This window comes from Orbicella faveolata, unplaced genomic scaffold (genome assembly GCF_042242905.1).
Source record: "Orbicella faveolata isolate gen_17 unplaced genomic scaffold, um_ofav_v1 contig_3, whole genome shotgun sequence".
Classification (NCBI taxonomy): Eukaryota; Metazoa; Cnidaria; class Anthozoa; order Scleractinia; family Merulinidae; genus Orbicella; species Orbicella faveolata.
Window position 1 is genome coordinate 8,206,646 of NW_028301558.1, and position 13,916 is coordinate 8,220,561.

General features: G+C 40.9%; 1 protein-coding gene across 1 annotated transcript; it reads right to left on the reverse strand.

Moving 5' to 3' along the window:
• Positions 1-137: 137 nt before the first annotated feature.
• On the reverse strand, positions 138-13,610 carry LOC110062618 (b(0,+)-type amino acid transporter 1-like). Its single transcript, XM_020769562.2, has 10 exons — positions 12,860-13,610; positions 8,572-8,697; positions 7,731-7,830; positions 7,308-7,352; positions 6,547-6,670; positions 5,527-5,630; positions 5,076-5,172; positions 4,590-4,745; positions 3,942-4,119; positions 138-3,443 (listed from the first exon to the last, which is right to left on the reverse strand). The coding sequence occupies exons 1-10, from the start codon at positions 13,422-13,424 to the stop codon at positions 3,367-3,369; spliced, it is 1,572 nt and encodes a 523-aa protein (XP_020625221.2). The 5' UTR covers positions 13,425-13,610; the 3' UTR covers positions 138-3,366.
• Between the last annotated feature and the right edge of the window lie 306 nt (positions 13,611-13,916).

Below are 13,916 nucleotides of genomic sequence, written 5' to 3' on the forward strand. Positions count from 1 at the left end.
CTCGCTAGAGACTGAAGGAAGTACGACATGTGCTTACACGTGGTGTACGATTTGCGAGCAATGAAAGGATGCAGCATGAAAATACATACTTGAAATCAGCCAACTAAAAACATCGCTAAAACCAAGGAACGACAATACTGGTTAATATACATTTATTTCTCCACACTAGTTGACTGATATGGATATACAAAATAAAAATATGTACTAAAAATACACTAATGCGGTCTATTCAAAGCACCTTGTATAGCAAATATTTATTTTAGAGCCTTGTCTAAGAATTTAGGTTTTATATGTTAACCTTAATTTGCAAGCACAGAACAAATCAGACTAAGGTAAAAACAAAAGAAAAGCAAGTTAAAACGTCCGCCTGTCTCTGAAACCTGGACAGGGAAAGTTTTAACCCACAAATATCTCTTCTCTATTAAACTGGTAGACGAGTAGTCCCTCTTCCGCTTAGTTCGTCGCGCGTGCGTGCGTGACGCGAAAGAAAACCACGAGAAAAAATGGCCGCGCGAACTCTTAAGGGCGAGAAGCACGCGAAAGGATTTTTTCCTCGCGGTTTATTTACGGTCTCAATCGACAGACTAAGCGAAAGAGGGACTACTCGTAATCTATTAAACTGGTACATATTAAAAATCATAGTGTCAGTGATGTTGCACACTTTAAGAAAAAACTTTCACACTCCTAGAAGCATTTTTTTAAAAACTACAATTCTACTCTACAATGCGGATCTCCCGTATACTACATGAAATTGAATATAAAAAACCCTGAGTTATATCGGCATTCTTGAAATTTATGTTATTCAATTATTTTACTCTCTTCAATTTTTCACGTCCGTGATTCAATTTTTCTCGTGTGTGAAAACAGAACTGGTATAATTTATACAAACTCTCGTCTAAGTCGAGATTACCCGTTCAGTGTTGCACCCGATAGATAAATGGACGGGTTTCTGGCATGATGACAGACAAGCGATAAATTTTGTCGGATATAATAAGTACTTAATGACTGGTCCTAAGGGAAACAGTGAGTTTTGTTTCCCTGAGACCATCAACATTGAGAGGCGAGGAATCCTCATCCGGGTGACCAGTATGGATCTCATTCGGGTTATTAGAGTAGATTACTCAAAACTACGAGTAACTCTGAAGATGAAAAGTTCAACTAAGCGAGTTATCCATCTCTTCGTAGAAACGGCCACAACTAACCAATCAAACAATGGACAACTTATTTCTTTTAACCAAAAAGGCAGCTAGGAGATGGAGATTATCAGTTGGGAGTACAAAAACCTTGTCTCGCAAGCGTAACCTTATGACATCAATAGACCAATTTCGATATATTAAAATTCAGCCTGACACAATAGACCCCAGCACGAGGCTCTGGGGAATAACTACAGAGTTTGTGGGGTTTACTCCCCAGAGCCTCGTGCTGAGGTCTATTGTGTTAGGCTGAATTTTAATATATCGAAATTGGTCTATTGAAAGCTTACATGTTTGCCGACCTCGTTCCCAGGAGAGTCGATCACCGACTTTCAGGGGATCCTGGGAACGAAGTTGACGTGAAAGTACTTCAGTCGAACCTCTATTAAGCGGCCACCTATTAACGGCCACCCCTATTAGGCGGCCAGTAATCTAAATCCCGATGAGGGCTTTTCTATTGTTTGTACCTTTGTTAAGCGGCCACTCGCCATTTCCCCGAGGGTGGCCGGTCAATAGGGGCTGAACTGTACCTGCTCTTCCGAGTGATTTTCTTTTTGAGACAATCAGAATCATATTGATATCCTAAATGCTATACACAAATTTATAACTTCGTGTAGATATACATAAAACAGTGTGAGCTATTAACAATGAAGCCTGCCATACACATTTCAAAACTTACACTGAGCAATATTGTGAATATCGAATGATTTAGCAGGATAGATTTTACCAACAGATTTCGTTTTTTAGGAAGGCTAATGAAAAGTCCACTGAGGACATTTTTTTGATAGGATATGATAATAATTATACCTATAGCATTATAGTATATATTAAAGATTACTTCCCATTACAAATAATTTAAGGATAATTCTACATTATTTAATTGTAAAATTCACACTGCTTTAATAAATTAAAAACGCAGTATTATTATCATTGATAAATAAGGATTATTCAGCGGTGTTTCGCGCAAGACGGCTGATATTTTTCATGTATTTCAATAAACAAAATGATTAGGAGAAACGAGAAAGCACATCGTGTGGCAAAACTGGTTAAAACCGGTTTGTGGTGCAAGTAATGGAACAATGACACTCGTTTCACTTTGCATTTGCACTCAAACGCCATTTCATAATATAAAGAATGTTATTTCAATGAAATATACTCTCTCTTAAAATGACTAGAGATATATCCATACTCGGTGCGATGAGAAAAGTACTGAGCATAACGTAACTGCTAAGACACCATTGACTTTTTTCTTTTTGAATTGATATTTTGAATGAATTAACCCTTCAAGTATTAATAACCTTCACTGCACTTTTTAAGTGATAAGGGAAACAAAAACAAGGATATGTAGGGAATTATTTCTCTTCGTGTCCCTGAACAGAACGATACAGAACAGAGGGAAGCAGGGCTAGCAAATGAAACCAAGACGTAACTTTGGAGAACACTAAAAATTACAATAGAAACCTTACCTATGCTATTAACGTTAATTACAAGAGCAATATGATTCTTGAAGATGTCAATCTGGAGGTAGTCCCCTCCGGTTAACAATATTTTTTAAAAAATAATAATTTTTGCAAAATAAGTGGTTGGCCTTAGTACTTAAGAGGCTTAACTGTGTTAAGAAAGTTAAAAAAATTCATTAGCTTAGCACTGCTTCCGGTCCTTCCGGAATGGGAGGTGGAAGGAAATCGACAGGACATTATGGCTGTATCTTGGAGGTTCTAATGCGACAAGAGGTTGGAAGGGAGAGAGAGGGAATACCTGAACTGCTTTTGTTTGGTTAGTTTATTTTGTTTAATTGTCAGATCGACCTCGCCGACTTTGAAATCTTGGGGTTAACCAACATGTTTCCAAAACACTATATATTGTACTACTGTGCACCCGTCACGGGCGAGGTCAGTCAGAAAGCGACGCATGTCAACGCGCGAGGAAAACTCGCATAGAATTCTTACAACGATAACAAATCGGCAGAAATTGATTAGTTTGTCAGGTATAAGGATTCCCCTGCTCTGCTTCATAACCTCTTGTTTATATTCAGTGACCAACGACACAAAGAGAGAACTTGTAGAAAGGCTAACAGAAAGTCATATTTCGTAACATAGAGTATGGGTTTAGACCTTAAGAACACAAAGCATACCATATCCTTGTTTCAAAATTAACACAATCATGTTTCAATTTATGTGGCCACCATTTCATCCTCTGTCTCTGGAAAAGCCACGTCACAAATCGTCTGCAACTTGAACGTTAACTTGGCTGAAATAAACAAAACAGAACAGAAGGTTTGCTATGTGCTTTCGACCAGTTTCCGATGCCACAAAACAGACTACTCTATGTCGAGACCCTGAGTAATGAAAAAATATTACTTGTCATGCAGTTACTTATGCCTGTGCTGTTTTAAGCGATTCTGCTACTTACAAATATTGCTACTATTAAAGAACAAAATCTCGAAATAACCGTTTAAGTCTTCCAAGAATTTATGCTGACAATATCGATGCTAACTCACTTTTCATGAACATAGTCACTGACCATAGCAATGGCATTCTCACCGGTGACAGCACTCACAATAGTGGATACTAAACTTTAGCGGTCCCAAGCTCAGAAAGCTATTTTCTCCTTCACATAATAAGCAAACTTGGGTTTCGTCAAGACGATGTGTTCGTCTTTTCGCTACTTGTAACTTGTTTGTTTAGCTATGTGCTGATATAGTAAGGAGATATCGGGCACTTTGGAAGTTAAAAGGAAGGAACTTACCAATGGCATCGAAGAAACTTTGAGGGACGATGTTGAAATGCACGAAGACGAAGTAGAATGGTACCCCAGACAAGATAAAGAGAAGACAGAAGAACGATTCTAAGGGAGCTTCGTAGAACGGCGCTACTATCAAGTAAATGGAAGCCAACACGACAAGAATGGGGATTAACACTGGAACCTGTTGCACGAAAAAAAAAATCATTAAAAACCACAGAGGAAAATTACATAAGAAACAGAAGAGTCTTGTTTGAGTTCAGGTCAGGTTGATGTCCCGAGGGGGACTCCGATATGAAAAGGTCGGGGACGCTGAAGATGCGGCTATCGCATTTGTAATCGCCATTTAAGCAATTTACCAATTAGGTTAAAACAGAATACGGATCCATAGCCTCTGTGTTAGCGCTGCAGTGCTCTACCACCTGAGCTACAGGTATGAAGAACCATACCTTGGGAGAAGGCCAGTTTACTGGGTTCATCTTAACTCGTGAAAGGAAAGCACTATTTTTGTATGAATGAATAATTTGCAAATCCCAATTTGGCGAATTAGCAATTTCTTAACTACCTGTCCTGCGCCCCGTCTGGCTCTGACTAAGTTGTTCAGTTTGTTAAGTTGTTTGAGGACTGAGTCGAGTCAAGGAAGTCGAGACTTACCTTATAAGGTCGTTTCATCTCGGGTTTCCTGTAACGGAGCCAAAGAAGAGCAGACACAGTACAACCATAGAAAACCCAGGCAGCGAAACTGAAGTAGTTTATGAGCGTTTCAAAGCTACTTGAGTTGGGTAGCAACATGATCCAGGCAATGATACTCTGTAGAATCGGGTTAAAGAAAACTAGTATAAGTGCATGCATTTGTTTGACGCAAAGACAGAGCGAGGGTCGGCTTAAATCGAATTTGAGCCATTTTGTCCACTTGCCCACCCTTGTGCAGCTCGAAGAGAAGGCTGAAATTCAGGCTATAGTCGGCGTGAAATAGCGCTTTGTGCTTCAAGATGACAGTGACAACGATGGTAACATCTTACAGAAACAAGAGAGACTGAAATATGTGACATAAATAATTGAAAAACTAAAGTTAATGAAATAAAGATTTTTTAAATAGGGAACAACAAAAAATAATTTCCTACAAGTCATTTGTCCTACCGTGAACACCATGGCTGGTAGGGGAGTGTGTCGCTTAGTGTGAATCATGGCCAGAAACTTAGGAAGATGTCCCTCTCGGGCGGCGGCAAACACCAATCTAAGAAAAACAAAAACAAATAAGAAAACTTTCAATTTACTTTCAGAATTTCCCTCCAATTCCCAGTTTAATGCTGATTGAAGGGTATACAATGTCAAATATGGCGGACTGCCGGGTTAACGGTTGCAGCCTCTGTTTTACTGCGAAGAGGACCTAGCGTTGAAAAAAAAATCGAATTGCAGAACCGATGTAAAGTAAAACAGTGGACTTAGGTCAAAATTGTGTAAAAAAGGAAACCGGAACCCTCATACTTGTTAACAGTTTTTACAATGCTCCTCAGTTCAAAGCATGGTAGAGAGAACGGGGGAAATTTTACAGAAACGTTACAGAAACAGCTAAATTCATAATACTTACCTTCCACCGCTAAATGCGGATCCATTTGCGGCTCCAAAGGTGGACGAGGCAACAAATATAGGAATGACCCAAGCCATTACTCCGTATAAACGGTCTGCCAATGTCTGAAAAGGAAAATAATGATTGTTTAACATTTACAAGAAGAAACTGGTTCGTCAAAGGTTTGTGCAAATGGTAAACAAAAATCCCTAGTGGAAAGTTCCGTTCGGATTGGCCATTTACCATTTTAACCCTCAAAAACCCATTATTTACCAAGAAAACATGGCATGAGAATTCGAAGGTGGCGGTGAAGAATTGAAAATGGTAAGCACTTATCCACTCGGATATTTCGGTTGGAAATTTTGGACTATCTTTCAAGACGTTGCGTTTATTTCGGAAATTTTCCGTTTGGTCGAACCAAAATTGTCTCACCATATATATTCTGACCGAAATTTCCGGAATATATGGGTAAATGGTAGACAATTTACATGTCCTTCTTATCCCTTCATTCCTTTTTTATCGTTTTTTTTTTTTTCTTCCTTTTTTCCTTCTTATCCGTACATTCTTGTTCAATAAAGAGAACTCAAACAGCGACCCAGAAAATTCAAGTTGAAGGAAACCCGATCGTGATTTTTGGCGGGAAAAGCAAGGGAAAGCGCGCGTAAAAGGTACGTAGCCTTCTGGACGTCATTTTGGTGGGAAAATACCATTATGATGTCCAGAGTCCGCTCGATCAGAATTCCTTGCTGGTTCTGTACGTAAAGGCGCTGCTACACGAGGCATTTTATTTACAACTTGTCTTACAATTTTATTCCACCGTTGCAAGAAAAACCTTTCAACAAGACGTTGCGCAGTGTTACACTCTCTCAAATGAACATGCTTCGGAACGTATTTTCGTTTTTATTGAAGACTGAGAAATTCGATTTCCGCCTCTGGGCTTATCCTCCCACAGCTGCTAATATGATCGAATCTGGATGATGCGGGTTTTTCTTCGTTATGGACAGCAAAATGAAGGTGTGGTTTTAAATTCGAGCTACTTACCACAGCGACAGCACTAGAGAGTTTAATTTCAGCTGGTGTCAGCACGGCCAGATAAGCAATATTTACCAGCACGTAACAACAAGTCACAAGGGGAATACCAATCAATATGGACAGGGGCAAGTCTCTAAAGGCGATAAAGAGAATTACAACCTTTAGTAAGGGAAACATCACGGAGACAAAACAATTGTATAAAACTATCACATTTAAATGTCTTAAATGAGTGCTGGGGAAAAAATCAAATGTAGCCCAACTTAAGTGACTAGTCATAACCCCGGGACAGGTGTTACCAGCTTTCCAACGACCATTATGTATCAAGTCGAATTATTCTGGCACTTTGATTGATTCATACTTATGATCCATTCAAGGAGGGACGTATAGATGACGTTATGTCGAACGATTTCAGTTTGAAATAAACAAGCTTTTTTGAAGGTAGTTTGTTCCTTTATCAAATAAAACAAGTAGATTCCATGTTGCCGTGCGTCTGTTCAGTAAATGATCACAGAAAACGTCAAAATGTGGTAACAACATCAGTGACATACTCGGCTATCGCATCGCGTGCCACGTTTCTGTTTTTACCACATTTTGACTTCATCAGTAATCTATTAATCAACAGACGCACGGCAACATGGAACCTATTTGTTAAATCGACAACCGCTCTGTTATGCAGCTGAGGCTGGTTAATTGTAATCCAAAATATAGCTGCCAGGAAGAATAAACGGACTTTCTTCGAAACAACAAACAAGTTTAGTCAATGCTCTTACCGATAAGGCTTCTTCAATTCTTCTGTGACGTAATTTAAGTTGTTCCTATAACATGACGAAACCAAAGAAAAAAATGCTGATGAATGCGGCACAGTTGAGTACAAACGATCTCTACGATTTAAAACTACTGTAAAATGGCGTTTTATTTTGTTGAAATAGTGTAACCCTCCTCACGTATACGTCGTTGCCGGAGAGAAGGTTACAACTGAATCAAAGACCAGAAGTCTATCACAGCTGGATTGAGGGTAGGCTCGACTGTTAAGCCGTTTAGTGAGCTCGTGGCCTAGACTGTCCAGCCGTTTTCTGAGCCCGCGAACTCCCAAAACAGCTGAGCTGCAGGTTGCAAATAAAAGACCTTATCTTGCAGCGTTGATTAACAAATTGTCAGGAAAACGCGGGGAGAAAAGATGCCACATAACTCACCAGCCGTCATAAGCCCATAGACCGTTGTAAAACGCGAATCCCACTATACCAATCTTCGATTCTGTATTTTCAAACGAGTTTTCAAAACTCTGCGTGAAACCTGCACACAGAAAGAAAACAGTGTTAAGCATACAAAGAGAGAAATTATGTGCATATGCACCTTATGAGATTCCATCGCTGCAATTGGAGGAGAGGCTAGCCAGCATTAGAAGGCACGGTTACGTCACGCAGCACGGCGCACTTTGAAAATGAGTGATGGCCTGGGTTGATTCTTAATCGAGAGAAGAAAACGGACCAGTTTGGGAATTGGATTGAAAGAACAGTGGGCGTGTGGAATTCTCCCTAAAATCTAGCTGAAAGATTGCACAGTACGACAGCTGAAAAGAGGGTATCTAGTCTGTATGAGGCGTCTCTAGAAACATGGAATCGCCATCTCTTTTAGCGTTCCTGCCACTGTTCCGATCGCCGCACTCGCTGCACTTGGAACTGTTTATTGTGTCCCTGCGACTGGGAACGGCTTAAAAGTAATTGGATAGCTCAGTCAAACAGTGGGGTCGACAGGGTGGAGCCTACGTAGCTGGCGGAATTTCGCGCGCCAGTGCTTCCAGTTGGAGCAGCCACGAGAGAATTTTCAGCAGCGGAAAGAAACTTCCCGACTGCGGAATCTCAATTTGCGTGCTCCCCACTCTCCTCTCTGTTTCAACACTATCATATAGATTCTCAGCTGCTGAAAAAGCACTCATGCGCGGAAATTTCGCCAACTCCGCTGCCTGGTAGGAGGTTTATTCGCTCAATACCTTGATTACAGGCGAGTTACGAGTTACAACATATACACACTCACCTTGACCAAGACGAACCAGGCCAGTTACGATCAGCATGACGATAGCCAGCATCTTACAAACGGTGAAGACGATTTGCATGCGTGAGGCCCACTTCACGCTGGCGCAGTTCACGAACAAAATGATTCCTGAAAGAAAAACCAGTTATAAATATTTTCACAATGAAGCTCAGTAATTAACTGCACACTAAAATGCTAAGTCGAGGAACGAGGGCAGTACAGATTCCAGACAACCAAAGTAAATTCCTTTATTATATGACTGAGAAAATTACTTCATTGTAATTTGCCCATAGCAGGCCAATTTATTGTTAATTTTGCACGATTTAAAATTCTGTCAGTTGCACTCGCAGTGATACGATTACCTATTCTAACCCAATGCATTTCCGACCCTTAATAATGTAGAACCCAAACGTGGTATCAGACTCAGATAAAACTTTTAACCAGTCTTTTACAAAAACTGGTCAAGTCCTCCAGGCGGGAAACGAACCCAGGACCTTTGTCACACCGGATTCTGGATCATGAGCAGAAACATTCATTGATAGCAGTCCAAACAACAGCTGCAGACTGCTCCGTGGAGACACAGTCACTCTATGAAAGGATTCTCTGTCAAAACTCCATCGTTTCAGGAGGCATCATCACATAACTTCCCGCGTGCTCCAGATTCAACTACTAATCGGCGTATAATCCTAGTAAAGAGTACCCCCCGCCCCCCTTCCCACTACTGGTTTCACCAGCGGACGTTTTGACCGTTAGGCCTTCGTGACTGGAAACGTCAGGTGACCTAGTTGTATAAAACGCGAAGATCCAGACAAGACATTTTTTGATGCGACGAGAACAAATCGCAGGATATAAAGTAAATCGCGATCTTAAGTTACACTGCAAACAAAGATTTCAGCCGTTTCTAGAACGTCAAACGAGCTTTCCTGTGCCACAGATTTATTTCTTTACTCCAATAACAAAGTTTGACACAGCCGGCTGTATTCGGCTTTTGGCAAAGCAATCCTCTCTAAATATGTAGATCGTCTATAGATCGCCGGAGAAGTCGACCAGGAAGGCCAAAGAGCATGTCGTGCAAGTGACTTGACCCGAAAGAGGAGTGCCATGTGTAATCGCCATGCCACAACGTGTAGGGCAGCTTTTAATCTTCAGCAAGCCGTTTTTAGCCTCGGGGGTGCGGGGGTGCAGGGAGGGAGGGCTTTATTCGCTGGTTAGCGGATGTAGGTCTGGTGCAACCCCAAGACTTTTCCAGGGGAGAGGGCAAAGTGGAACGTTGAGTCAGGCAGAAGAGAGTGAATCGAATCACCCGTGTCTCGCGTAAAAACTACCACGGGATAACATCAGCCAATATGTCTCTCTTCCCCGTGTCTCCTCTATCCGCCTTTATGTAGCAGCAAGAACGAGCCGTCGAACGAAATAAGTATTTGGAAACCAAATTAAGAACAAATTCAAATTCTCTCCAAGGCTGTGATGAGTGTGATAAATTTCTAGCGCTACGAGACTGTCCTGCTGGCCTTCGGTTGGCTTGGGCAATTGCTCCACAAAGTAAATAAAATGTCGTACTCCGACAATAAGCTTGACTGTGTAACTAAGGGACAGCGGTAAAGGAATGCCTGACACGTGATTTGCCCCCAGATCTACCCAACCTCGTTCGTTCCCGTCCCATGGAGCGAGAGGAGGTACCCTGGTCCCAAAGGTTTTTCTTCATTTTACCTCTATTCGAGAAGCGGCGAACACGAGTCGTGTTCGCCGCTTCGCGAAAAGAAGAAAACTCAAGAAAAACCTCTAGGACCAGGGTAGAGAGGAGGCGGGAAGAATAGAGAACCCCGTGGGAACGAGGTTGATAGCTACCTTGGTACCTTGGGCTTTTCCAGTGGTGAATTGGAACAGGATTTTCTGGTTGCCGGAACCGGAATACAAAATTTTTCCACATTTTCAAGAGAAAACAGACAACCTTGATTTAAACCCAAGGAAAGTCCACTCAAGTCAATTTTCCTCAGGAATTTCCAGAAATATCCTTGAATTGTTTAAAACATTTTCAGGAAACTTTCCCAAAATTTTTGGTAGAATCACTGTGCATGAATTTTCGAAGAGCAAAATAACTATTTTTAAAGAGGCTTTAGTGAATGATCCAGCCTTCTTTATGAGGTAGGGGCCTGACGTTTTTTTCTGGCCCTTCACATCGTTATGATGGGTCCCCAAAACACTCTCTACCCTGCAGGCCAGGGAGGTAGGCAGACCATAGCCCACTAGGCCCCAGTCCCCCATATCTGCCACTGAATTTTTTTTAGAAACTACTTACTGCATTACAAAAATCTGTTTAGGTTATTAACCTCTGCCCCACTCATTCCTAAGATGGTAACCCTCAACAATTTATGGCACAAATTAGACCACAATCAATTTGAGGCAAGAAATATGTTTTTGGAGTTGTCCAATAAAAGGATCAGTACTTTCATAACATTAATATTAAAACATGTGGTTCCTCTATTGTTATGAGCACTAGCTTTTGTCAGTGCATTATTTTTTTTAATTCTCCCCTCTCTCCCCCTCTTACTTGATATCTCTCTCCCACCAGACAAAAAGTTGAAGAAAACAAATAAGACCTTGGGAAGGCTAATATTGTATATGAGGACTGATTAATACTGTTCATGATCAGACTTGTTTTGCCGTAAACAGAAAGAAACAAGTTCATCACCCTTCACTGAATCCAATTAAACTAGCCATTGTTACCAAAATTAAATTATTATCCAGAGAGGGATTAAATGTTGCTTTTAAAAAAAAAAAAAAAAAAAAACATTTCTGGCACACAAAAAATACAGGAAGATTCAGGACCAATCTGTACTGAAAAAAACTGTTCATCTAAGATGAGTGTGTTCCGTCGTCGCATTAAGCTTAGCAAATATGGGTGGCTTGTTGAACTTTGACAAAGTTGTTTGAAACGGAAAAATCTTAAAAGGCAGTGCAGACAGAATTTGCTGTAGGCAAAAACTGAGCAAAATCAACCAGATAAACATGCCAATCAAATATGGCAAAAGTATTTTAAAGCACTTTCACTGGAAGGTGCAAAGGTCCAATCAAATGTCTAAGGCGAATTCCTGTTTTGTCTACTCATGCACATTGGCCCATGTCCAGTTCTTAGAAGAATGACATCTGTTCCCCTTTAAACTAAATAAAGGAACAAACATATCAGTTGAGTAGATAAATGATCTGAGATCAGATGTCAACTTTAATACTCTTTACCCCTCGACTGGAAGATTTTTCCAATAAACGGCAATAAAATGTTACAAATGCCTATTTCTAGGTAAAAACCCCACTTGAGAAAGCAACCTGACATTCCCTTCAACTTGGAAGTAAGAGACGATCTATTTTGATCATAGCCTCTTTTTCGAGGTATGTACATGTAGAGAAGATGATTCCAATCTCCAGTTAAAAGATATTTTCTGATTCATGTACAACACATCTGGACCAAATTTGGTTGCAATTCAAGAGGAGGAACCAGCCAAGCAAATAATGAAACAAAACTGAAAAACCGATTTCCTTATCATCAAAAACCCAAAAACCGAACGCTGAAATGAAAATAAACCGAAAACTGCCACTTACACTAAACCGAAAAACCGGATTAAGAGCAGAAACCGAAAAACCGATCAAAAAAGTGACCAAAACCGTAAAACCGAAAACCCCAACGTCCCCTGTTCATTTTATGACGGCAAATTACATACAAGAAGGAAAAAATATGCTTCTTTATGTGACGCAGTTCTTAAATGGAGAACTAGACCGTAACCTACAAAACATATTTCGCAACCTACTCGTGGTCGTGCATGGTCGTGCAAAACGGCGCCCTCTCGTGCGAGGAACATTCTGTAACAATATCTTGGAGGGTCACTCAACATCTTGTGTTCTTTTACTATGTTTCAAGTAATTCTCGTACGGAATTTAACGCAATCGCGTATAATTTATAAAATTTAACGGTGTCAAAAAATACGATTAGATTTTGCCTTCACGTGAAACGAGCGAATGAATATTTTAAGTCACATCAAATCCATTTGCTGAAATTTAGGGAAGGAAACAGCCACTACTGGAGGAAATAGTTGTTCGTATCGGTGTGTGTCACGAGAGATTGTGTTGATCAGTTTACACAGCGATCGCTTTATTTATTCGCGGTTTAACTTAGCTAATATAACTAACAAGAAAAATGAAAATAGATGAGTGTTATCCACGTTAGTGACAGTAATTGAGAGCGACATTTATGCATAAAGTGTAATGTGTTACTATTCTGTAGTAAATTTCCACTCACCAATTGCAAGCGCGGCTAACAACTTCACCACGGGCTGTAAATCTTCTCTGTCACCACAACCAGGGAAGAAAGGCTCGATCACGTAAGCCCCAAACGCCAAGCAGATGATAGCAACTTGCGAAGGCTTTAGGACGATGACAGAGGTCCACGAGTAGAGAAAGGCGGCCAGCGGGCCGAACCCTTCGAGCAGGTAAACATACTCCGCTCCGGATAATGGGATCATTGTACCAAGTTCGGAGTAACACAGCGCTCCGAACATCGCCAGAACACCGCACAAGCTCCAAACGATCAATGTCAGTCCCACAGAGCCGCTTTTCTCCATGACATAGCGAGGCGAAGCAAATATTCCCGAACCGATCATAGTGCCCACAATGAGACTGATCCCACTGACGAGACCGAGTTTTCGTTGCAAACCAACCAAACTTCCCTTCCTCTCGTCCGGCGGACCTTCTTCATTTGTGAGTAGATTCTCGGCTGTCTTGTCCTTCGCTCCTCGGGACAGACATTCGTCACTGCCCCAATGATTGCTCGGTTTTTCATTGCCACTTGCACCGCCATTCTCCATCTTGCATTCGGTATAAACAGGGAACGCGCGCGAAATCTTCTTCACGTGTAGATGCCGTCTGCTACTCGCCACTTGAGGATAAACGTAAATAGTCGCTTTCGGTGGCTTGCAGCCAATCAAAAGACAGACGGTAATTGTAAAAGTTAAACCTTCAAACTTAACCACAATGAACAATAAGCGTCTTTTTGAAGACCCTTGGAATTTTATGCGCCAAATCGTGCAACAAAGTCTTTGATTCGCGCGAGTGCGATCGGTCACGGCGGGAAAACAAGTCTAGGCGGTTTTGAGATTCTTTGAACAATAATTCAAGGCAGAGTGCTACTAAAATCAACGGATTAATTACAAAACTATTATTAATCAAATATAGAGGAAATAAATGTTATTGCTGCTTTTAAGTTCTCTCAAATCGGGCTCATCCTTCACACACAATCAGAAGAAAAGCCCGTCAATGAAGTATTATATTAACCCGATTAAACAGATGGCTAACGGCAG

Bases quoted from the DNA above. Each gene is read 5' to 3' on its own strand.
- LOC110062618 (XM_020769562.2), bottom strand. From the start codon at position 13,424: ATGGAGAATGGCGGTGCAAGTGGCAATGAAAAACCGAGCAATCATTGG. The intron at 7,831-8,571 runs GTGAGTGTGTAT...TTCTGTGTGCAG, and splicing joins CCTGGTTCGTCTTGGTCAAG to GTTTCACGCAGAGTTTTGAA. The intron at 3,444-3,941 runs GTAAGTTCCTTC...TGTTTATTTCAG, and splicing joins AAGTTTCTTCGATGCCATTG to CCAAGTTAACGTTCAAGTTG.